The 26,615-nt window shown below is 42.0% G+C and overlaps 1 protein-coding gene across 1 annotated transcript in view; it reads right to left on the reverse strand.

Moving 5' to 3' along the window:
* Window positions 1-357: 357 nt before the first annotated feature.
* LOC115568536 (glutamate receptor 1) overlaps window positions 358-26,615 on the reverse strand; it is an 85,677-nt gene continuing 59,419 nt past the window's right edge. The window contains 10 exon segments of the mRNA XM_075488154.1: window positions 358-4,781; window positions 4,783-4,803; window positions 4,805-4,855; window positions 4,857-4,924; window positions 4,927-4,963; window positions 4,965-5,018; window positions 8,024-8,158; window positions 16,113-16,227; window positions 22,352-22,599; window positions 23,435-23,633. Of these exon segments, the coding sequence (XP_075344269.1) occupies window positions 4,701-4,781; window positions 4,783-4,803; window positions 4,805-4,855; window positions 4,857-4,924; window positions 4,927-4,963; window positions 4,965-5,018; window positions 8,024-8,158; window positions 16,113-16,227; window positions 22,352-22,599; window positions 23,435-23,633 (1,009 nt within the window). The 3' untranslated portion in view covers window positions 358-4,700.

Consider the following 26,615-nt stretch of genomic DNA (forward strand, 5'->3'; position numbering starts at 1 on the left):
TTACTATGTTTACACATGCAAATGATGTACACCTACAGATGCTAATTGGCTCGAGTGGAATGCATGTGAAAGTCCTCCTTAATTAAGTGTTGTCTGTATTCCCTAATCTGTATGACCCTGTCGACGACCATAAAACCGACACAAGTTGGTTCATTTTGAATTGCCTCGCTGCTCTTTTTTTCTTGCGAGACAGAAAAGAGCCAGTGATTATTATTTTTTGGATCACCGCACTCCTCTGTGACCTGGGCAACACTTTATTTCTCTCTTTTCTTGTAAAAAAAAATCTGAAGTCATACCCCACTTGCCGGTGGAAGATATACAGGACAACTCCCGTGGGAATAAAAAAAAAAGAACAAATACACGTAGTTTATTCCTTTATTCAGTTACAAAAGCATGATGACTTCCTTCCAGGACACTTTGGTTAGAAAACAAATTTATTCTCAAAAGTCTGATTCCTAGTATTTGAATTTCCTTTTTACATGTTTTTTTTAAGACTGCGAACCCTTTGTTTTTGTTTTTTTACTGACCATCGTTTTACTTTGAAAAACTCAGCAACACCCTGTCCATAGCTTTAAAAAAAAAAACACCAACAATAATAATAATGACGTCGCCAGTGAACTAAACCTCTGGTGAGCCGTTTATTCCAGTAGTAAAATACTGTGTAAAAGGAAATAAAAGCGACAAAGAAATATTTCAAATGGTGTTGAATTCCAACACTCCAAAAAACACCAACAGGAAATCGTTTTTGAAACTGCAACGAAATCAAATGGAATTAACTCAAAGAACATTAGCGTCTACGGTTTATTCAACAACGGTGTGTGTGTGTGTGTGTGTGTGTGTGTGTGTTTTATTTTTTTCTTTCCCGGCACCTCGACTCTCCTTTTATAATACAAACATTGAGTGTCTCTTTTTTTCTCCTTTTTTTTTTACAAATCTGTTATGGCGTATAAAAACACCTTTCCGGGGGCAAAGCCTCCACTGAAGAGTGCTGTGCTGTGTCCTAATTAATACAACACCAGCAAAAGAAGACGCAGAGATGAGGGGAAGAAAAGGAAAAGTATTCACGCGGTAGGTAACTAATTCAGGTACACTGAGGCATGATTGGGAGAACAAACATCGTCACTGGGGAAGAGAAAAAAAGCCTTTTTATATACATAATTGGTGGAGATATGTATGATTTCAGTAATCTCTGACTGACTGCCCATTTTTCCTCGCTTGTATGACGATGCGGAGAAAGAAGAGAGGTCACACATTAGATTTGGTACTGTGTTTTTTCTTTTTTTTTCCTTTTTTAAAGCAGAAACTCAGAGGAGAAGAGAAATAATACACGACCAGCTGTGGAAGCAGAGGATGAGTGCTGCCTTTGTACAGGCGCTTGGCCTTCTGCTGCGAAAACGAGAGGTCGGCCAGAGTGTGCGGTATGCAATCTGAAGCCGACCTCTGGCATCCGACAGCAGCGAGAATCCCTTTTTCTTGAAGCAGCAACCTTCGAGTCACCTTAAAATAAAATCACGCCCTTGGGACACTGTCGGATTTTCTTTCCGTAACGCGTGGTGATGTTCGGTACATTTAAGGACTGTATTTTAGTGTTTCTTTTTTTTTTTTTTGATGCACCCACGTTACCCTCAACCCGCTCAGACTTCACCTGACGCTCTCCTGTATTTTTTGAATTATTGTCTGATAATCCAGGTTGCTGAAATAGTCGTGCTCTGCAGTGGAATAGCTGTGTAGGCGGAGAGAGAGGTAAAGAGATGGATAGGGAAGAGGAAAAAAAGGTGTTCGTGTCGGAGAAGGCACAGAGTGTACCCTTCACTTCGCTTCGGGCTGTGAGGCTCCGTGAAGAACTGTTATCAGTTTATCTCCTGCTTTGACAATTGTCACCTGCGAGACTGCTGAGTTTAACGGCTGGTGACATTCTGTTCTTCTCTTTTTTTGTCAACAAATCCCATGAAAATACCAAAACCTACAATAACGTGACCTTTCAAAAAAAGTATAGCTTGTGCGACCAATTCTATAACGTTTTGTTTGCTGCTTTTAACTAATAAGAACATATTGATGAGCCACATTGATATTTTTCCTCCTTCACTACCTGAACATGGGCACTGTAGTTTATTTTGGATAATTCCCGCATTGTCAGTCTGCCGTGTGCAGCCATTAGCACACCAAATGTTAATTAATCCACTGCTGAAAATAGTCCACAACAAATTAACTATTCACTCCTGTTTGAGTAACATTTTCTAATTACTGAGCATATTTTAGAGCCGCTACAAGGAACTATTGTTGATTCTGGCAGCCCCTGATGACAAAACAGGTACAGTATGAGCACCTAACTAACTAGCTTAATACATAGAAATAATTAATCATCTCCCTAATGGGCTTGGTCATATAGAGGAATCAGAACTGAATTTGGACTGTTCTATTAACAGTTCAAATCTCGTCAATACGTAATAAGTATTAAGGCCCCTTAAATACATGACACATTTATTGCAAAATGTACCCTGTTTAAATGATGAAAAAAACGTTGTTAAAGGTGTAGTATGTAAGTACTGATCACCTGTCAAATTCATACTCAACCAGTACATCGCTAGAGTAACCGCTAACTGCTTATATCTCTAGCTGCCATTAGCTAGTAAGCTCAGTTTGCCACGCAGCTAACAGTCTGGAGAACAGGGAAGCGTTAGAGCTTCAGAGTGGGACCAGTGAGGGCTAGCTAGTTAGCATGCTAACTTCAGGAAATAATCTTTGCAACATGATAAAATGGCTGCATAACGTGAGGATTGTTATTCCTGTTGATACTTTTAATTTTTGAATGTCAATTTCAACTTAATTCTTACACATTGTATCTTTAAGTGTTACACATTCATGAATTCACAGATACACGTGACATCATCTACAGTCCCACTAACGACAGAAAAGAGAGTAGAGCACATGTGAGACCAGCAATAAGGAATATTTCATGTGAAATAACCAAAACTGTTTGAAATGGTCAGACACCTGTTTGTCCATCTAGGACCCTGTTGCTCATTGTGGGAAGCTGATTGAGAAAAACAGGTTTCAAGGGCCTTTGTGTGGGGAACAAATGCATTGTTGTCATCGCCCTTTCATGGGATTTGTTGACAGTAAGAAAAGTATATCATCCTGCCCCACCTTACTTCATCCTCTATCCTTTAAACTGTTTTTTGATTCTAACCCTCAACATGAGCATGAGTATGAGATACACCAATATCGACAGTAAGGGCCAAGAAATGCAAAGTGCATCACCAACAGTCAATCTGTGTTTGCAGGAGCCAAACTGTGTCCAGGTGGAATCTTCCTTGAAGGCCTTTAAAGCCTTCTACCGTCCAGTGCCTGCTACCCTGCCCTCTGTTTTCTTGACATGATCTGAATGGGAGAACCGTGCGTTGCAGCCGCTGCCGTCACCTTGACCTCCAATGAGCACAGATAACAGTGACTGTGAATGTGTCAGTCGCACCGACCGTTCAAACCCCGCCTCCTTCCTGAGCTAGCTAGCAACAGCGAGAGGCCAACTTGTTCAATGTTTTTCCCTTCTCCTTTTATTGGCCACGCACGATCTGCAGAGGGTATAAGCCAACTCTCAGCGATTTGAGAGCGAATAGCTGCGCTGCCCGTTTCATTAAAACCGAACACCGCCAAAAATACATCACAGGGGTAAAGTGAATAATGCAGCAACAGCTTGAACAAAAGTCTGAGGAATACTGTTCGTCAACCTTCGTCCTTTGAGATGTGCTGCAACGAGACTCCCTAGTATATCAATGGATATGCTATGAATGTCACAACAGTAGAATACAGTGTAAGGTCACTCAGTACTGTACATAATGTGTCAGTGTGTTTTTCTCTATAACCTTTATCACCCTTCTCACACAGGTCAAAGTGAGCACATCTGCCCTCTGACTGTCTCTGTCATCATTAAATACTAAAACTCTTTATCTGCTAGCAGAACAAACGACCCAGTAGCAACATGTGTAGAGCGTGTGTGTGTTTGTGTGTGTGTGTGTGTGTTTGTGTGAGAGAGAGAGAATGGTCATATGGCACAAAGACAAGGCATGATGTGTTAAATGAGGTGTAGCAGCAATGCATGTTTGTCGTAAGTCTGGTTAACAGTGTCAACCTTCAGTCGAGCGTCAATAAGATCAGACTACTTTTGACTAAGCTCCTTTGCGCTATTACAACAGTGTAAACCATTTACTATATCATAAAAACGGGCTATGCTACACAGAGCACGTTGTCCTTCCAAAAATGGCGCGTGGATGTGAGAGTGAAAGAGAGCAGGAACGTCCCAAAACAATATCAAAGTGTTCGTCCTCCTCTGCCACACATCCGTGCAAAGACGCGTTCCGTCGGCCATCGGAAAGCATCTAGGTAGTACAAGGTCAGCAGAGGAGGTGAAGATATTGCACACGCAGACTAACGTCAACAGCTCCATCGAAATGGCACAGCGCAGGCGTCACACCGAAGATTAAAGTTTTTTTTTCCCCCACATAAATGAACACTGTAAAAAATTCATAAAACACGCCCCTGGTGACGGCTTCTTTATTGCAGCACACTTCCCTTCTGTTCCCCCCCCCCCAGATATCTCTTTGTCAAACATCCATTTATCTTAAAAAAACGTTGCGAGTCTCTGTTTGTGGTTTTGAAGGAGCGTTTTTTTTTTTTTTTCGAGAGTGCATTTTGGCAGTAAGTTAAGTCTTGTTCAAGTCGGGCGCGACGACAGCCAGGAGAGTAGATGGGTCAAACCGGACAGCCATGATTTTGGAGGTCATTCAGAGTCTTGTGCTCCGTCTCCTGCCCCACCCTGCCTATTCCTCGCCACCAGCACAGTCACGTGATGATCACATGCCGGAGGCACCCAGTCCCATGCTGGCGGTGTGGCTCATGCAGGGCAGCGTCTGAACGGTCTTGGGGAAGTCGTGGGTGAGGATTCGTCCGTTCTCGCCGCCGCTCCCGTTGCCACTCATCCTGGTCAGGGTGGAGCAGCGCATGGCGTCGCTGATGGATTGCTGTCGGGAGCAGACAGATTGCAATTAGTCTACATGCCAGATTTCAGTCTCATGCACACATCATCTCCCAATCAAGACAAAGAGATCTTATGCAACAGTTAGAGGTAGCAGCGCATCGAATTATCTGCAGAATGCGCATAAGCAGCTGTTTGTGTCACTATGTGAATGTGGTGCTGGTGCGCCAAGAAATCCAGGAGCAAAATGAGCTGTTAGGAGTCCTAGGGTGCTGCTTTTCACCCTCTTTATCTGGACCTGAGTGATAACCGCGGGTGGTAAACCGTGCCGCTGGCTGATGTGCATCAATGTACTAATTTGTAACAGGAGGAGCAGAGCGTAGTGTGGGCAGTAAGAAGGGGAGCTGAGGCTTCACTCACTGCTTTAATAGCTCCATTCTCCAGTCTAGCGCAATAAAAGCCAGTGGGCCCGAAAGCCGGCGTAATGATGTGTGGCGCACGTGTGCTCGGTATGTGTGTATGTGCCTTTTTTTGGGGCCTCACCCGCATCCCTTGTGCTACAGCTGATTAAATTGGTCATAGCGAGCGCAATCTGGAGCAACCGGTAAGTGCACAGGGATTGGAGATCTACACCGTCCTCTAATTGGAGCGGGGGTTGTTGTTTCTTTTTCAAGCCAAACAGCGCAAAAGGCTAAGACTAATAGGGCTCCTCAACAATCTCATCAGCATACGGATCAGGTGTCTCTTCGTGGGCTGATTAAAACATAAGAGATGCATGTAGAAGATCAGTCCTCGCCTCGGCCCTGCCCTTTTTTCCTTTGCTGTTTACACAAAGAGTCAAGCAGCATGGGGCTTTGATGTCAGAGGAATGAATCGAAAGGGCTGTTTGTTGCAAATTGATCCGCGAAGCGGACGACCAAAACCTCATATCTGCCGGCGAAAGCATTACAAGCAACAAGTCCGTGCCTTCAGATCTCCCAACACACAACAACTGGAGTTAAGACTGTTCTAGGTTAAAGCAGTGATGGAACACATGTGAGCCGCACCAGGCCTGCCTTATGGTATACATATAAAGGATGTTCACCACAATGGGCCCTGCATTTGCGAGACAGTCAGCAAACAGAGAGGAAGGAGCAGGGGAGAGGTTTGCTCAGAGCGACAGAGGCAGATAGATGTACCACTGTGATTTAAATTGCCTTTATACCTGTGCTGCAGAGGGAAATGTCTGGGTTTGTGAATGTGAGCTACAAGATTATTGTAATGAGTGTCGTGATGGGACTGAACCAAAAGCCTGAGAGGAACAGTTTTGTAAGAGGAACTAGTTGTGTTTACTTTGCTAAAGAATTTCAGATTCAGCATTATTCACCATTAAAATACTCTGATATAAATGAAATATTCATATTACCTACAGTCATTATTATACAGTGTTTGTTTAGTGACATCCAAAGGTCATTTTAAAGGGACAGTTCAAACCCAAAACCAAAAACACATATTTATCTTCTTACCCACAGTTCTATTTATCAGTTTTCGGCCATAGAGATGTCTTCCTTCTTGTTTATATAATGGAACCCGGTGGCATTTCAGAAACTCAGTAGCGCCATGTCTTTCCAAAAATCCTGGCCTGGATACTCAAGAGAATCTAGAGACTTCGTTGTGAGCAGTTCATGTAGGAACAAGTTTCTTTCTGAAGCCTAAATATTCACTACTATTCTATGTTTTTACCAATCAAGTTTATGAACTACACTGCAGACCGGAGTCTCTGTTCACAGTGACACAGACACGGGCAGATCTGCGTTACATATGCTGTATCCTCAGTGTGCTGCAACTATGAGGCTGTGTGTTCCTGGTATAAACGTGTGACAATAACGTGTGATCCAATCACAAGGGAAAGGTTCGCCAGGCATTAGGCATTTCGACATGCATCTTGCGTGACCCACTTGTGATCAGATCGCGCTTCCTCATTCTATATGCAAATAAACACATTCCTCACAAGGACACGCAGACACAATGCTTTTTGCACAAAGAAAGAAAAAATATAATGTATAATGTACGCCGAATTTACGAAAAGTCTCCATATAATTAAGAATTTGTCATAGAAAACACTGAACAAGTTTTCTCCAATTCAAACTCACAAAATTGAGCGATTTTATAAGGAAGGCTGGGGAATTTCTCTCCCTCTTCATCTCCTTGCTCTTGGCTGCTTGACCTATAGTGTGCTGGTTTTCAGATTTGCCATCTGCTGTAGTGCAAAATTGCAAATTAAATAGTACAAATTTCAAATTATTGTTAATAATAACATTATTATCATAATCCTCCTGTTGAAAACTGCTCACAACAAGCTCTGGATTCCTGGAAAGAGACATTACTGTTTTTCGAGTTTTCAAGTGTATTCTATACGGATGCTCCGAGCACCACAAGCCAAATGCCGTCGACTTCCATTATATTCACTCTACAACAATTATAACAATCTAGAGGATAAATAGCACCAAAGGTAAAAAGAAAAATATGTAGTTTAGATGTTTCTGGTTGACTCTCCCTGGAAAGCCAAACTGATAGAAAAAGCAATATATTAACAACTGAATGCTAACACAAGGAAAATGATTGGTTTGTTCAGCCACTGTGCTTAACATGTCATCTTTAGAACATGAAGTAACAGGCGTAATGGCAATTTCAAAATCAAGTGATTCAACAACACTGCAGGAGATCGGTGATGTAAAGACGGAGCGGCAGAGGAGGAGAGAGGTACAGGAGAGCGTTTGCACTGCGGTGGAAGCCGTGAGAGGCCCTACTGTGATCACGGTTAGATGGGCGGGGGGTGAGGAGGCGGATGTCATCAGCATCATCATCATCATCATCATCATCATCATCATCATGGCTTGATCACAGCATTTCCTACCCCGTGGCTGTGCTCTGCCCTTATATCTTAACAGTGTTGTTGGCGTACAGGCCGTAGCTCTGCAGCTCTGTGTAGGGGGCGCTAGCACCACTGTCTAAGGCTGAGCAGTGAAAGGCCTGAGCGGCTGAGGCAGCAGCAGCTCGCGCGGTGGACACCTTCATTCGGCGCGACTCGGTCCTGGACTTGTAGCAGAACTCCACCAGCGCCACCAGCATGGCCAGGCCAAGCCCGCCGATCAGGATGTAGAAGACTCCCGCCACATTGCTGAGGCTCAGAGCGCTCGTCTTGTCCTGGAGGAAGGGAGGGAGGGAGGGAGGGAGAGAGGGAGGGACAGGGATCTCGGTCAGCCAAGGGGTGAGGAGCGAGAGTGGCAACAAAACAGAACTCTACAGTTTTACATACATGTGACCCAAAACTGAAGACAGACACACAGACTCACACACATGTGTACTTACAGACTAACATTGGCTTTACATACAGGAAGTGCAAGGACTCAAAAGTATCAGAGACACAATCAAGAGCACCCACACACAGACACACACACACACACAGACACACATGCACGCACACACACACACACACACACACACACACACACGCACACACACTCGCACACACACATACACAGTCATGTCAGGTACATGAATAGTACAGGACACACACATAACTCCACACAAACCAACATTAACAATAAGACATATTTCAGAGACCTGTCTCACAAACTAGGATTTTATATGTTAGCTGGAAAACTTGGATCTGGATCAAAAAGTTGGGACGCTGCGTAGAACGTAATGAAAACAGAACGCAATCATTTTTCATTGAACTGTGTTTACCGAGTAAACAGTTTGGACAAGTGTCCCTGAGCCCTTGCAGTAATATCCTTTATACAGTCATGTGTTTCACAAAGTGCTGAACGTCGTCCCATCTGTGCTTGTGAATGACTGAGCCTTCAAGATGTCCCTTCATACCCAGTCATAAAACCATCACCTGTTACCACTCAACTTGTTTACCTGTGGAAAAACAGGTGTTTTTGGAGCTTCACACTGCGTTCTCAGTTTTTTTTTTTTCCCCAGTCCCGACTTATTTGAAACATGTTGCTGCAATCAAATTCTGAATAAGCGTACATTTATAAAAATATATATTAAAGATGCGATATGTAAGAATGTTCACTAAACATTTTAAAATTAAAAGATTACCAGTTCTGACGTTATGGCGTCTATGTACTGTGCTGAAATGATATATACTGAAGTTAGCATGCTAACCAGCTAGCCCTGACCCGTCCCAATCAACCCTCTGCCAGTCCTCTAAACTCCCAGTCCAGACTGCTAGCTGCATGGCTAACTGAGCAAACTAGCTAACCTACAGTATCTGCAGCAGTCAGCGGTCACTCCAAAGATACACACTGCCACTTGTTTGTTTGAATTCGACAAGAGATCAATTCTTACATATTGCACTTTTAAGCTGATTGGTAAAAAATTATATATATATTGTCTTTGCAGTGTTTTCGATTGAGAATATGTCAACAAAGATATGCAAGTTATCACACACATTTCATGTATGTTTTCGCACAGCATCCCAACTTTTTGTGAATAATAGCACTCTGGCTTTTCAGTTTCACTAACGATGAAGACTAAAACGGGGAGAAACTTTTCTCCAGGCTAAGGATTGAAAACATATCAACAGTCCCAGCAGTTACTGAAGAATGGAGGACTGAACCTGCCAAAATCTGAAAGAAATACATAAATAGCCAAATAAATGAATTAATATGCCATTAAATGCACCAAAATAAAATAGAAAATAAATGGCGACATTAATCAATTTATAAAATGTGCCATACAGAAACATTCTGCTTTCATTTGTTTATGTATTTATTTACCTTTGTATTAATTCAATAATATATTAACTTTCCCATTTAATTTTTCATTGTATGTATGAAATGTATGTACAGAAATAAAACAAATACATAAATATACAGAACAAGAATGCATGTTATGGCATATCAATTCATTTATTGATCCATCCATTTATTTCTGGTAGTTTCAGTCCTCCACACTATACAACACAGCGTTACCGCGGTTCTTTGGCTTTACTATATTACTCTGAGGATAATTTGTTTTATCAGAAATATATGTATCAAAGGTTTGTAGTGCAGAGCTCTCCTCTGGCTATAAAACAGAGCTTCTAAGAAAACATCAAGTTCGAGGCGGAGGCGATGGAAATGCGAGGGTACAGTAGAGAAAGGTGTCGCCCGTCAGATTTATGATGGCACAGCCTGATACACAATGATAGGTCAAAACATCTATTAACATGAATAATAGGCTGCCATAGGACTGCTGCCTTAACTTTTGCCACATTAAACCACATGTATTGATAAAATTATATCATAAATCGTCAGTACAGCTAGTCCCCCTTTCTGGCTATAAACCAGGGCTTCTCACAAAAACAGAAAGTACAGTGGGTGGTTGGAGAAGCCATTAATAAAATCTACTCTTGCATATTAATTGCATCGAGATTCTCTCAGCGCCTAGTTAAATGTAGACTGTTGGACTCGTATTCCATCACCGTGGGAACAGAGGATATGAGGCGCCTTCGTGATGACACTGTCATCTAAATAAGACGTATTCTGACGGCGCCCTTAATGACGAGCAGCCATCAGACGTTTTAATTTAAAAAGGGAAGAATGTCTGCATGCTGAAAATGGGCTCCCAGTGATTTATTCAAGCTAAATTTTGGTCACAGGCCTTTATCAGGCCTCTTTTTAATTTAACAAATCGTCCTCCTGCAGTGCTCCTCTCTACGTCAAAGGAGGCAACATTAATGAAACATCTGAGTGTTCAGTTTTTTTTGTCATACACTTATTCATCCTGAACTTTCTCCTCGATAATGGAAAGAGACAAACATACTTGTTTTTTTGTACTTATTCCAAGAGACACATGAAAATGTCTGCCACATTTTTAAGGCTTATTTTATAACATTAATGGTTCACATCTGTTGTTCCTCCTTTACTTATTTTCTACCGCTTTTTATATCCTATTTGAGCATATTCAATGTCACGTCTGCTTACTTTGTGCTGGTCTTATACTAAAGTCAGTGCTCTTAAACTGTGATCTAATTGGCTGTTTGCTGGGCACATCACCTTTTGCATGTGAAGCTAGTTGCTTACCCGTATCTGTGACCAGTTATCGCCGATCACCGCTGTTACGTTGGATCAGTCAAACCGACGCTAATTCAAAGACTGTGTGACATTTGTGAGACAGGCCCCAGATGTTGAAAATAGATGCTTAACTAGACTATTTATGCAATTCTAAACATTTTACACAACACCTAGACTAACTCTTTTAGAATACTTATACACATGACTGTTTCCTTAAAATGTAATTTCGTGAGGGAGGAGGTCCAGGTAAAGTGCACAGATGCCCCACAACACATGCATTCATGCAGCAACAACACAGACACGTCTTCAGTTTAACGTTGCTCCTTATTGTGGGTCGTTGTTCTCCATTACAGTGTTACCTACTTACATTGATGCCTATTTATAGTCAGTAATGAAATGGAATCACTTAAATCAGTCAATCTAAAGGGCTCTCGAGGAACGATGGGGTCTAATGAGGATGTTATTTCATACAGAACAGAAAAGATTAATGCCACGAGGAAAGCGTTATAGTTCTGTGAGGATGTTTTTTATTTGTTCTAGCCACTTAAATAACGCCTATGCAACCCCAAGGGCAAATTTGCATTACAATATATTTAGCCTGTATTTTAATCCCTGTCACTTACTAACATTATGTAATGTAAATAAAGGTTTTATACAGCTCATGTGTGACAAACTATGTGCCTCAGAGGGCTGAGAGTCTGCAGGTTTCTGCTCAGAACTCTGGCGGAATTTATGTTTATTCCCTGGAGCAGTATTCAGAAAGCTTCCTAGAGTTGGTCCTAGTGGCCCACTTATTGAAATGTTTTAGAGTCGACGTGTGTGCGTTAAATCTTCCTCCTTAAAAAATATAATTAAAACCAACCAAAGGAAATAGCTAATGAAGTGTCTTAGCCCTTCTCACAGCTAATACATGTTTAGAGTAATGAGTTGGAGTTGTTTCAGAGAGTCAGGGAGTTTTTTCTAAGCACATGATAACATTGCTGAAAATATGAAGGACCACATATTCAAGCTGCGAGCGGTGCTCAAGTATTTAAAGAATAGCTTATTCGCTTCTGGCTGAGAGCTACATGAAAACACTGATACCATCCCTCTATGGTGAATATAAAGCCAGCAGCCCGTTAGCTTAGGTTAGCACACAGCAGGAGACCAAGGGAACTAGCTAAAGGAGCTATTTCTTACACACTTTTGTGCAAGTCAAATAAATCAGATTCAATGTGTTAATATGTGAGCTTTACAGGTGCTTGTAGGTTTTGTTATATTTGGACAGCACCATGCTAGCAGTCTCCCTATTCTTAGTCTTTGAGTCAATTAATCCAATTGGCCACTGAAACCACCAGCCACCAAACATTCATCAGGAAAGCGAATGTTCCAAAGTTTCAAATGATTCCTTGTTCTAAAACACTTATCAGAAACTGTCTTGTATATCCAGACTTGGCAATAATTTGTTATCTGAATGAAGAGCTCTCAGATAACATTTGTATGTAGTGTATGTGCACTATGTGCTGTATATTCCCTGGACTCTGAGCCCTATGAGGCACATGGTTTGACACCCCTGCACTCATCTCGTTTGAGCTGACTTGGGTTGCATGCAGGTGACGAGTCCGTGTGGAGAGCAAAAGATTTTGAACGCAGCGGGCGATATGCAATCTCGGAACTCACTGGCTGTGGTTTGACGGTTATTTCACTTTGCTAGTACCTTTTAAAAAACATGAATCTGCATCCGAATGCAGAATACATTAAGAGTTATCCTCCTCAACTCCAAGTCCAGTCTCCGGTCTTACGTTGCTAAATGGACTATAAACAATGATCATCGCACGAAAGAATAAGTCTTGGCCCGGACATCCATTATCGCCATCTACTGGCCACAATTGAAGCCCTGAAACACCGAATGACCGTTGCCCCACAAGGCTGAATAGTCAACATACGATATCCGATGGGTTCCGAGATTGCTCCTGCTATAAAGTATGAAAAAAATAAGCAAGAGGGAAGAAAGAAAAAAACCCTGACACCTGTAATGACAGGCTCGAAAGGCCAGCTGACATTCTAAACAGATACAGAGATACCTGAGCTAAAGAGCAAACGCTTTCCTGTCAGCAAGAGCTACCAGTGGATAATGTAAATAGCGAACGCATGCAACCACAGTGTCAGACTTGCTACGGCTCGGGTTCGATATAGCAGATTGACGGGGTTAGCATCCATACATGCACACTCTACAGTGAGACAGTTGGGGAAGGATTATCATTAGGGCTAGAATACAAAGGTCACGCCTCAACATGTTTGAAGGGTTCAGCAAAGTCCCAACGGCCCAATGTCATCATCTGTCTCCCTCGTGTCTGTCTGTGTGTCTCTTCCTCCTCTTTCTCCTTGGGGAGGATTCGCAGTCTAACAAATTGGTTTCAGGATGATTCATATTCAGACTCAAGGTTATCATCACACTTGATCTGTGTGTTTGCGTCTGTGTGCATTTGAGGGTTTGGACAATCTATTTTAAGAGGATTTATCCCACCTAGATGGTGAAGTGTAGTCACTGTGTGTACAACAAGCCAATGGAACAATCCAAAGAAATCCACAACACAATACTCATGTATGCACGCTGGTAATGCACATTAAATCTCTGACAACACAAGCTAATCAGCGGGAGCAAATAGGCTCCAGAGTACCACCCGAGTACTGGCCCGACTATGAGACAATGTCTCTCCTCGCAGTCGTATCACATCAGAAAACCAGACGTGTTCTTGCATTTACAACAGCAGATGTTTGCTCGACTATTGCAACGGCCCATGTGCGGCAGACTTGTTGCTTTAAGAGAAAGCCAACCATCAACAAGCAGCCCAAACCCCAGAGGGTAGTTTAAACTGAGACTATGTAACTTTTTAAAGAAACTTAAAACATATTTTCCTCTATACATCAAAAGTTGGATTCATAAGCAACATGGCACATTTTTTCCTCAATTAAAGGGATATTCCGGTGTAAGTTTAATCCATGGTCTAAATTACTGTGAAACTGTGTTAGACTCCCTCTCGAGAGATCAAAGTTTTATCAACCTCAGAAACGACCGCACGACAGCAATACATTGCAGTAAATGGGTCCAAATACAAACAGATGCCCCGGACTATGTGCTGAGACCCCATTTGTACTGTTGCTGAAGTTTGGTGCTGTTCTGAGCATTATTTGTGGCTTTTTGGTGGCGGTTTATATTTGGACCCATTTACTGCAATGTATTGCGGTCGTGCGGTCGTTTCTGAGGTTGATAAAACTCCGTAAATTAGCGGTCTGCTAAGTCTAACACAGTTTCACGGTGATTTAGACCATGGATTAAACTTACACCGGAATATCCCTTTAAATACACTTGCCAGTTTTCCTGCTACAGCCTTATTTGGTCTGGCATGGCCAGCAGCTTTGGGAGGCTAATGTTAGCAAAGCCCAGAAACACTTCCTATCACTGTGTGCGACTTAATCAAAAGGTGAATGCAACATTGAAATAAGTCAGAATTAGGGACCGTCATTAGCTAGTTAGCTACCGAGACATAAGCAAACTGGTTGCAATCGTTTCCTGTTTCTTTTGGGAAAAAGGACGGTTGTGGCCTGTTGGAGTATGCTTCTGCACGTTCTCCGTTTGGAGGGTCATGTAGCCCCGACACTTCACCGTACCCCTCTCTTCAGTCAGGACACCCTTCCCCTATAGTGGTTAAGTAACGGAGGAGTGTGTTGAGATTTGGGCCTTAATGACCTGTCTGTATATGTACTATTGCTGCGCTATGCTCTTGCTTACTGTACAGTGTGGTCTTCTAACTGAGACCTGTGGCCACATTGGCTGCTGTTAAGCAAAAGTTACATCGGCTCACTTTAAACTTATCGAGGTTTTCCGCTGCTTCACATTAATGTTACATCGGACTTGGATTGGACAGCCACTTGTCAGGCCAAAAACCCTTCTTAATTAAAGCTGAAGCCAAAGCGATTCAATCAAAATATGTGCTTCAGTAGATTTATGTATTGGCTCTCCATCATTTTCAATAAATGAATAAAATAACCCCAAAGTTTAGATTATTATATTTTTCATAAATAACTTTTTGATTCCTTTGTTTTTTTATGATCTTTTACTGCAATGTTACTTAGATTCAACTACACATTTAAAATATATTAACACAGTGTATCTGCCTACATTGTTACACTTTGTGTGCTGCGAGTCGTCTTATGTTCGGGCCAGTTCAGCAGTACCGCTGGAGTCACATGGGGAAAAATTGCTCATTGTGAAAGAGGCTTGAGGACTGGACCTGGGGCTGGTCTAGGATCAGGGGCGGAGGGGGTTGTGCTGGGAGGTGCTGTGTGGTGACAGTTTCTGCTTGGAGACTAACCTTTCTTCCGGAGTCCTTGCTGCCACACTCCCCTTTATCGTACCACCATTTGTTTTTCAGTTTGTCTAAGACGGCTTGCTCATTGAGTTTCAACACCGCTAGGTTTACTGGGATTCTTCCAACCGTAAGGAAATAACATAAATAACATATTATACCATGTTATTTTATGTTATTCATTCAGAAACAGCAAGAGCAGCAAATACATGTGCACATACGACTTAGCACACACACACACGCACACAGGTATATATAAAACATCAACATCATTAGAAACATCAGAGTCAAAGTGATATGCATTAATACTCCATCTAGCTTGGCTGGCTCCCTAAGGCAGTAGATGTGTATTACTATATCACTCGGGGTAACCGGCACACTGCTAACCCTCACTTGTACAACACGGATGTCTTGATCGTATCTTTTATCAAAAGTAAAGAGGCTACAAAATGGATGTACTTCATCTCAAAATATCATCAAGCACGAAGGGGCCGAGCTGATTTAACACCACACATTGATCGATTTAAAATTATCGGTGTTCCTTTTGTTCAGGCAGGAGAGACGACACCCCTCTGTGGTTCTCAAACTCAGCCACCGCAGGTCAAATAATCACCCCCCTCCCGGCCCTTTGGCACCTCTCCTTTGCCCTTCGCCACACCGCAGAAAGATTAAGTGTTGCTTGAGTGGTAGTGCAGCGTGGGCCTGCCGGTTACCCGCAGGGTTTATCAAACTGGCTCTGACCTTGGAGTCCCCGCCCCCGCTGCCGCACTCTCCCTTGTCGTACCACCACTTGTTTTTCAATTTGTCCAAGAGGCCCTGCTCGTTCAGTTTTAACACTGCCAGGTTTACTGGGTTTCTTGAAAATAATGTAAAATGATAGCCATTAGGAGACACTCTATGGGACAGATATAAAGAGATTGGTCGCACGGTGGTGGTGATTATGACACACTGACTCATACAGTTAGAAACTCCTGCGTAACTACTGATATGAAGCAGGAGCACTGGCTTTGGGTGCACATGTTAGCTGTATATCTGCGATGGGACTGTAGTACTGAGCTCCCATACAGTAGCAGAGTCAGGTTTTACCAAGCAGGGGCCTCGGAGGCTGGCAGAGCAGACACTATAAATGGAGATGCCTTGGATGCGGAAGTCTGTCTACAGATGGTAATTTCCTTTCAGTGGCACCAGCATACAGATTGCTATGGCAACGAAACCTATCAATATTCAACCCATAACGGCATCCTGGTGAATAGAAAGCCTGTGCTGATTAATTTACAACTATCAGTGGAGACAAATGCAGACGAATGTTAACTCTCACTTTGTTCGAGTTGTTTTTCTGAAAGGAAGCCATGCGACTGACTACGAGCCACCTCACCCGAAGCATCTCCCCAAGCTCTGCTCTCTCTTTCTCTGGCGAGTGTGTGTGTGCATTTCCTATAGCTGACTGGCTGCAGACAAAGACTCTCTCCAGCCACAAATTACCAAAAGGCAGAAACTGCAATCAGAATATGTGTAAAAGAGGTCAAGATTACAGCCTTTTGTCAGACTGTCGTTTTCCTTCGAATCAGCGTCTATTCTTCTGCGGAGCAACAATTTATTTTGGTGACGTTCTGCCTTTCTTACTAGTGAAACCAGGAGAGTCTTTGTCCACAACTTCAAGTGCACAACACAGCTATAGGGAACACAGGTATCCTCGGAGCTGGTAAAACCTCTGAATTCTTTCTCAGCCCAGTGGAGTCAGACAGAAAGAAAGAAGTCACAGTGTGTGGAGATGGATGATCCGGTGACCTGCAGGTGATTGGTTAGTTTGGTCAGTTAGTTTGTGCAGATGTCAGGGAGGTCATTGTGCTGTATGTGAGGTGGGATGGGGTAAATAGGCAGTCATGGGGGTGACAGGACATTATACGTGTAAGAAATGAAGCAGAGAATATAAACAGAACATTTCATAGACTGCAATCAGAACATCCTGTTAAATGAAGAGTTCAGTTACATAAAAAAGTGCTAATTGCAATCAAGCCTGCACTACAAACTGAATATTAGAACATATATTTTCATATATCCAGCAGGGATGTATGGAGCCAGAACAGTCTCATAATGGATAAATGCACACATAAAGGAATAAATGCACAAAAAAGGACTCACAAATGTATTTGGGGAGTTGTATATATATATGACTCGATACACAAATGCATTTTCAATGCAAACACAAATATACTTCAATCCATATATAAGTAAAAAAAAAATTCACATATAAAAATAAGATTTGTAAACATATGTGTGATGCGCACACAAATAATTCTTGTTTCAAATATGTGCAATAAAAATTACAAATTATCAGTTATTTGCAATTTTCATCAAATACATATTTGGAAGTTGTTACATTGATATATGATCACATGAGTGCCTCCCCACGAGGGGTTTTTAACTGACGTCATTACAGCGTGCAACGGATCTAGGATGATATGGATCTAGAGTCCAGCCTATGGGGGCTGCCATGACAGATAGCGGTTTTCTGTTTCCGGTTGCCTTGCAACTGCACGACTGACTGCTGCCGCTAAGCTAGCCCTAAACAACTAACGTTATGTCATAAACGCTAAATTGTTTTTAAAATTAGCTCAGGTACAACATGTGCTGTTGTTGGTTGCCACAACAATTCATGAAAATTGAAGGTTTTTTCAGAAACGTCTTGTGTAGTACATCAACAACTTCAACAAACATGTCCGTGCCCTGCTCCCTACATGCCATGCTGAGGAAGGAGGAACTGACACTAGCATGGCTCGCGGTTTTGACACTACAATAAATATTTGGGTTTATGAATATCTTTCACAGAATAGCTGCTGCATGACTACATGACTTCCCCAACCCGGCTATGCACGAGCAGCCGCCTGTCTCCACGACTCCACTTTCCTTCAGCATTATCCACGCTGTATGTTTAGCTTGACTGGAACTCTGGCTGGGCTCTACTGCTGCCTTCAGAAATATAAACTTGCTGTGTTTCTTCAACAGTACTTTCCCTGTTTTATTACTGTGCAGGTAGTTGTATGCTTCTGTGCTTTTGTAACTGCGTAATTCTCTGCCTTCAACACCTTCAGAAAATATAAGATAATAAACTATGTCGATGTAGCTAACGTCGGGCCATTGCTTAATGTCATCTGCCCACTCCGTGAAAACTGACAGGTGAGGCACTGTGAGAACTTTCCTCACAACTTTCCTCCGATTTTTGTCCAATTTGTCGCTTTCTTTGTATTAAAAGCCGGTTTTTAGAGCGAGCATGCCAGCTACGCTAGCGTAAACACCGAGTTCAACCAGTTCAAGCAGAAGAGCAAAGCTGACTACCGCTATGAACCATGGGTATATGTCTATGGACTCTAAATCCATATCATCCGAGATCCGTAATGACATCAGTTAAAAAAACGCATTTGTGAATCGGAGTCGTGCTAGATGAGTCTCAAAAATCCGCACACAAATGCAGGGAGGTTTACAAATTAAAAGTACTGAGACAAATGCGCGTTTCACAATTCATATACCAATTTAACAACTTCCAAATATGTATTTGATGAAAATTGCAAATAACTGACGATTTGTACATTTGTGAATTTTTATTGCACATATTTAAAACAAGAATTATTTGTGTGCGCATCACAAATATGTTTACAAATCGTATTTTTATATGTGAATTTTTTTTTTTTTACTTATATATGGATTGAAACATATTTGTGTTTGCATTGAAAATGCATTTGTGTATCGAGTCATATATATATACGCAACTCCCCAAATACATTTGTGAGTCCTTTTTCGTGCATTGTGTGCATTTATCCATTATGAGACTGTTCTGGCTCCATAGGGATGTGCAGATCTGTCGGACTGTTATTGCACACTGGAATTAACAAGTCACATTATTTACTAAATTGTTTTCAGTTCTGCTCTGTTCTTTTGCTGCATTGGACTCGCTTCTATTGCTCTCCACTTGAGAAGCACAATAAATGCATAGTGATACTGATGTATGACACACTCAACTTTTCAAATTCCTTCCTCCTAGCATTTCCTTGTAGTATTACTTTTAGCTCGGCTGACAAAGACAGCGTTAGCAAAGTGGCTGCTGTCCAAAGCAAAACAAATGACTGTAACAATCCTAATTTGCTATGCTCACTGCTATGAAACAGCAGAGAAAAACACAGCGTTGTGTTAGTAAGTAGGCAGGTTTTCTGACTTACTGATTAAATTTTTAAAAAATGCCAGTTTTGAACCATCTCAAGTCCCAGTGGAGAGTGGAAACACATATCAGCGGGGGAACAGATCAATTCCAGTTCTTCCATGGTTGAATCTGCTCACATCACCAGTGATTTCAAGAACTACACGTGTTACATACATGTATTAGAAAAGCTGAACGAGCTGGCTTACTGTCCTCGGTCTGCAAGAGTCTGCAGCCTGTTTGAGGCTTTGTGCACAGACGTGCTTTTACAACATTCTGTTGTTTAGCAAGTATATAAAGTATGTTCATCATGTACGCAACCATAGTTTAGCATGTCTGCATGCTAGAATTTGTGAATTAGAAATAAATATAAATACAGCTAGGTCTGATAGAACAGGTAGGTATTGATTATAACTAACGTATCGCACAAAGTGAAATTGTGACCTGCTGATGGCGTTGGAAGAAAATCGATGGATTTACCGAAGTCTTTATAATTCATCTTCATCCTCAGTGGTTGCAACATACATATATTCCTCTTAACTTTAATCTTGACTATTCAAATATATATTTTCCATATTAATTCCTGGAAGGATCACGTAATACGTACACCATTTCTTAATCTTGATTGAAAGTCTCGTCTGCCTACCTCAAGCCACGCCCATCAATGGCTTGCGAGCCATCCTTATGTCTATGCTCCAGTTCATTGTGCAAGCAATGCTGTAGGTTGATGAAGCAAGCTGTTCAGCTTTTTCAATACACTTTACTTTCTTACCCTAAGAGTTTCTGAATTAGAAAGTGTGAAGTGTCTATGGCTAAATGTTTGAAGCTAACATTTGCTCGGCCAATGGCGAGCCCTTTCATTGTCAATGTTGGCAAAATAGCTAGCTAGCTGCACTGTTCTTATTCCCTCTGTTTGATGAGGATATTTGGTACTTGAAATTCCAGATTGTCATGTTATAATTCGCACTTTTAGACTTAACATAACACAAATATTAATATTTCTCAAAAGAACGGTGGTGTAAGAATGTCTCTACTTGCACTATAGTTAAGAAGTTAGGTTTTAGTTACAGACTCATTATAACTTAAATAAGAACACTCAATGAGTTCCATACAGCAAAGGAACAAAAAGAAAAGAGAGCAGATCTTTGCTTGGTATCAGAAGAGGATTGGAATAGAGAGAGAAAAATCGAATCGTTGACAGACTAATATTCAGTAGTACTGATGCATAAACAATGCGCTGCAGGTATGATCGAAATCAACTCTTTGCATTCATTGAACATTCACCCATGCCTGATTCCATGTGAACAAGTCATTCCACTTCATCAAATAAAAATCTTTGAAGCATTCCCAATTCCACCTCCTTCAATGCGACACCTCCGGGCCTAAATGTTCTTTATTCTGTCCATGAAGCTCGGTATCAGACGTGTGTGAATGGCAACCTGAGAATAACATATCATTCTGATAACAATTAGCAGAGAGAGAGAGAGGGATGATGGGGCCATCCTCAGCAATCAGCAATGCATCTCATTCCACTGTTGTAGGTTTTGGACCAATTTGTCTTTATGACTTGGGAGCACACTCATTTCACCACTCGTCTTGTCAATAATACAGCACTTACTCCCCGTATAAAATGGAATTTGGATGGAATTTAAATGGAGCCTGTAAGTGGAGTAAGACATAGGCAGCGTTTTCTAGCCAGCGAGCTCTGACCTTTGGCTGTCAACCAAGGTGGAACCCCGAATGAATCCTCAGCGAGTTTGAATAAAATCTCCCCATATGGCTCGTTTCATTAAAATGAATGAGGCCTATTAGAGATAGATTAAAAGCTTCAGATGCCACCAGCTACTGTGCGCTCTCTCTCTCTCTGTAGTTGCAAGAGAAACACGAACGGGAAGTTGGTTAAGGTGTTAATGTAATGTGAAAAGACAGCTGCTGCTCTTGGACACCGATGGCAGAAAAAAAGTACATCCAGTATGAATAAGCATTCATTACGTCAATTATCACATTGAATGTCGCAGATATAAATTCAACTCTGCTGACTTCACATTCAAGGTGTGAGCCCCGGCGTAAGTGGAAAAGTAGACATATGGGTTTGGCCCTCGAAGCTGTAATCCCGCTTCAAGGGCCCTGTTGGTTTGTGAGAGGCGCATTTACATTTCGTATGTGTGTTTCTGTGCGTTCGAGGGGGTGCTTCAGTTTTGAAAGCACGCTGCATGAGACCATGACAAATGCTCATCAAGCAGGTTTAGGATGTAATTAGAGGGCAGCAGGAAGACAAGTATTGCTTAAGGAGGTTGGGAAATCTCGCAGTCCTACTTTACACTTCTGCCAGCGCTCACGAGTCAGCTATGAATAGGTTCGCTGCATACGTTAAGTAGATATGCAGACACGGACGAGCGTCAGTGTTGATAATGGGCATGATGAAGTTGTGAATGTCCTTGTGAGAGCATGCAAACGCTGAACAAAAAGAAAACGAATAACGACATGCTTTGAAAGTAATGCCATGCCTTTTTAGTCTCTTTAAAATGCATTCAAACTACGCAGATCACGATACAATTACTGATATGTTGCGCTATTGTGATGAAAAGAAATGATGGACACAAATGAATCAAAATGACTGAAACTTAACAAAAATCCGAAACCAATCCATTTGAGTTACATGGTGCAGGATCTGAGCTCGATAGAGAAATCAACAGGTGACAGATGATCAGATGGTGCTCATGCACATGCTGCCAATAAAAGCGCTGGGAGGCTTTTATCGAGCCACGCTGGAGTGGCAGGGACTTACCTGAGCGGGGAGCCCTTTGGTGTGGCGATGCCATAACCTTTAGAGTCGAGGTTTCCTCCCACCTTCATGGTATCGCACGGTTTCCTCTGCTCTATGTACTCGTTCATTGTGGACTCCAGCAGGTAGGCATACTTGCCCTTGGACTTCCTGACTCTCATTACACCTTCGTCCGTGGTCTTGACAAACACGGACGGGTCAGCCGCCTTCATGTAGGACCACATCTTCTCAAACACGGCGATTTTGGACCTCTGACAGCAAGAATTGGTAAGAAGAGAGAAAGAGATGGAGTAAGTGGGAATACTTTATCTATCTTTATCCTGTATCATACTGTGTAACTTATGATTTGATAGATTTTCATGAAATAGTACCCTGTTTTAGATACTATTTGAGGCTAAAAAACAGCCATTCAAAGCAATATAATGTCATTTGTTTACACCTCAGATTAAATGTAGTTGCTGACTACAAACAAAACTTGTTACATCATAACAATGGTATGTGTTTAAAACGTGGATCTCAAAGTAAAAACGTATGTAACGCTGTGATCCTGCACTCCCACTGAAGTTACACAGTCCAGAAACAAATGATAGGGAGGCGGAGGGGCTGAGACAGAGACACCATTCACTATATTACAAGACACTGAACCATCAACATGATTCTGAAGCTGTTATCTTGAAGTAAAACGTTACAGAATGTTGCTTTAAAATGCATTTTAAATTCTGACCTAAACACTGTTTTTATGACTTATTATGGACAGTTTAAAGACAAAAAATCTAAATCAATATAGCAGAACAGGAGATATAAACTTTTATATTCTACGCATTCTTCTTCCTTTATAATCCTGGCACTTACATTACCCACAATGCAAATCCTGTAAACTACCCGGTAGTGGCAGCTGTTGTTGTTAATGCAATGTTACATTTATCTGGTCTATTAAGTTTCTGATAATGCAAACCTCAAAATTCTCGACTCCTGCTTCCTCACATTAAAAGCTGGTGAAGCGGTCGGATTTCATTGCGAAGGTAACGCAAAGTATTTGTCAGACACAGTGTGGAACGCACAAATGTTCTGAAGTCGGTCCCTCACCCGAAAGAATTCTTTGGTGGAGCCGGCATCCAGCGTTCCATAGGCGATCTCTGTCTGCTTGGCCAGATCCTCAGCGCTCTCTATAGGAGACACCATCCTCTCCACAGTCAGGAAGGCAGCCAAGTTGGCAGTGTAGGATGAGATGATGATGAGGGTGAAGAACCACCAGACGCCTCCGACGATGCGGCCAGACAGAGAGCTAAAAAAAACAGGACAGAATGTTTGCTCGGTCAAAAGAGGCAGAGCTGGATTCCAGCAGAAACAATTTTATGTTAACGGAGGCACTTGGAAAAATAAATGGCACCATTCCGTTTCTTCCTGGCCAATTTTGCAGACAATCAAGAACAGCAATCTACAAGCCTTGTGATGTTTGCACCATCCAAATGACCTACATTGCATCACACTCCCCCTGCACTCACACACTCTTCTCGTTCCACCATGCTTGGAGAGCTTAGCCCAATGTGCTAAGGGAAGATAACCAGCTCCACAAAGGCCCACTCAGCTTCCTGCCTGCCAAATTAATCTCACTTTAAGAAAGTTGCCAATATGTTTCATGGAACCACGCACATTAATTGTTGGGGATTAATAGGCAGAGGAGAACACTTAGCCACTGCTCTAATTGCACTTAAGTTTTATTTTATTTATTTATTTATTTTAACAACAACTGGATGATTTGTGAGCAAAATCCCCTGAGTCAAATCCCCGTCTTTCCTCTCCCTCTCTCTCTCTCTGTACATCTCTTCACCTCAAGAGAAGCCAGCTCGAGCAGCAACAGCAGAAATCATGTTGCGTTACATATCGGGTCCCCGACAAGCGCGCAAGGCGCGGAGCAGCGGAGCTTACGCAATGAAAATGACACAAATCTGAAACAAAAAAGGCTTTCATGATTCACCTTTGTGCCGTCAAGCCAAATGGAGCGTGAACATGAAGGCGAGATTAAGTATGAAAAAAAAAAGGGGGGAGAAGCTAAAACAAAATCATTTAAGATGCTTTTCAGATGACGGGTGGATGATGAAAGAGCAGCCGGGGAGCGAGTGGAGAGCAAACACAGAATGGATGCCGAGTCTTTGAAAATCAGTGGGGAGAATGCAGAGCTGTCTGCAGGGTGTATGTGTGTGTGTGTGTGTGTGTGTGTGTGTGTGTGTGTGTTTGACTTGTTCACTGATCACTGTTCAAAAGGGGTGTGGGTAAGGTTAAGCCTTTTTCGGCGCTGTGAGGAAAGCAACATGCTTCTCTAAATACCTCAGTGCGTATTTAGTGTTGCAGCAAAACGATTCACTGGCAAACGGTTGATTCTCCTGCGACAAAACTCCTCCGACATCTCTGCTCTCTACAGTTAGAGAACGAAGATCCACTTACATTCACAAATTCACAACATTTCCGTCTCCAGAGCTGCTTCAGTTTAAACTCACACGGGAACAGAACACTGGTAGTGTAATACAGTATATACTTACAGATTGATAGCGCCAAATCGTAGTTGCCAGCATCCAGACTAGTTCAGGTCAATGAGCTCTTTTTAATTGTAAACAAGAGTAGCGCATGTAGAAATGCCAAAAGATAAAGTGCACATACATCATCGGATAGATTCACTGCACAGAAAAGAGGCAATCAAATGGAGACCGAGAGAGAAAACACAGGGCCAGAGGTTGAAGCAAACAGGTGCATATCATCCAATAAAGGGAACTGAAAGGGTGGACAGTGTATATGGATATTTTCATCAGGGCTGCTCAAAACATCAAAAGTGGTTGAGTTATATAATAATGTGAAAATACTTACCAATAGTGTAAAGTCAGGTAAATATCCCCTAAAACTGAAATGTAAAAACAAGACTATAATAAGCCGCAACTAACGATTATTTCACTATTGATGAATTCTGCTGATCATGTTCTCAATTAACCAATCAATAGTTTTGTCTATACGGCAAGTCCAAGGTAGCATCCTCAGATTTCTCGATTGCCCGACCAACAGTCCAAAACCCGATTTAACGATTTTTAACGTTTATCAAGAACAGCAGATAATTCACTTGAGCCACTGCAGTCAGTGAAGTTTGAGAATTTCTGCTTGAAAAATAAACTGATGACCATCAGTCAATTATCAAAATGCAGTAGTTGCCTTTCAATTTTTTGAACAATCATTCATCCGGCCAGACAGAGTATCCATTTACTTATCAGTGTATCTGATGGGGATAATGCATACAGGCCTTGTTACATCTTATTAAAACGTATACAGGACTTCTTGCCACGGCTGATTTGCAGTCCTTGTCCCTGGTTGGGCTTTTGGTGTGATAACAGCATCACACCTAGAGAGAAGTGCTAATTGACACCTTTTGGCTTGAGAATAATTGATCATTTCTGACATCTTCTCGTCTTTTCAGGAGCAGATCAAACATATTTACCCAAAGGTGGTTTGAGGACTGAAACTTTGCAAATAAAGTACGCACAGCTGATGTATTTGTGTCTTTCACAGTTATGGTCGCCTTTCTATGCGCGCGAGTGTTCTGACATTGTTCGCTCTGCATACTATAAAACTATGCGTTTAGATTGCCTCTGAGTGACCTGTCAGTCCTCGTGCATTAAGTGAAAAGAGGAACACAGTGACACAACAACAGCCTAGTCGCCAGAGTGAGATGTCAGCATTTTAAGTTTATGCAAACCACAGATTCCTTCAGGTAAGCCACAATCTTTTCTTCACCCTTACCATAACCAGATCAGAAACTTGGCAATGTCACAGCATAAAATTGAATATCAAACCTCAAGAAACGTTAAGTTACGACACAAAGAAATGTAAGGTTTCCACACATCTGTGGTTTGCAGAAACGCCAACATTTATCCCGCCGATTGGGCCGTGAACAAAGAACCATCCGAAGAGTGAGGGAGAAGAGACAAAGTGTGTTTGGATGGAACAGCAGTGAGAGAGAGGGAGAGGGTGAGAATGAGAGAGAGAGAGAGAGAGAGAGAGAGAGACATGGCAGAGATGAAAAGTAAACTAGATGGTACCACCAGAGGCTGACAAACTCCTTAGCTTTGACTGCTGCTGGCCTCCAGAGATGGCAGTAAACAGCTGTCTAATCCTTCTCCTTCAATCGTCCCTTTTTTATTTTCTTTCCCTCCCTCGCTCTCTCTCATCTCTTCCTGTCCTTTGCCTACGTCGCTGCTGTGCTCCCTGCCCATCTCCTCGTGTG

The sequence above is a fragment of the Sparus aurata genome, chromosome 18 (assembly GCF_900880675.1).
Source record: "Sparus aurata chromosome 18, fSpaAur1.1, whole genome shotgun sequence".
Classification (NCBI taxonomy): Eukaryota; Metazoa; Chordata; class Actinopteri; order Spariformes; family Sparidae; genus Sparus; species Sparus aurata.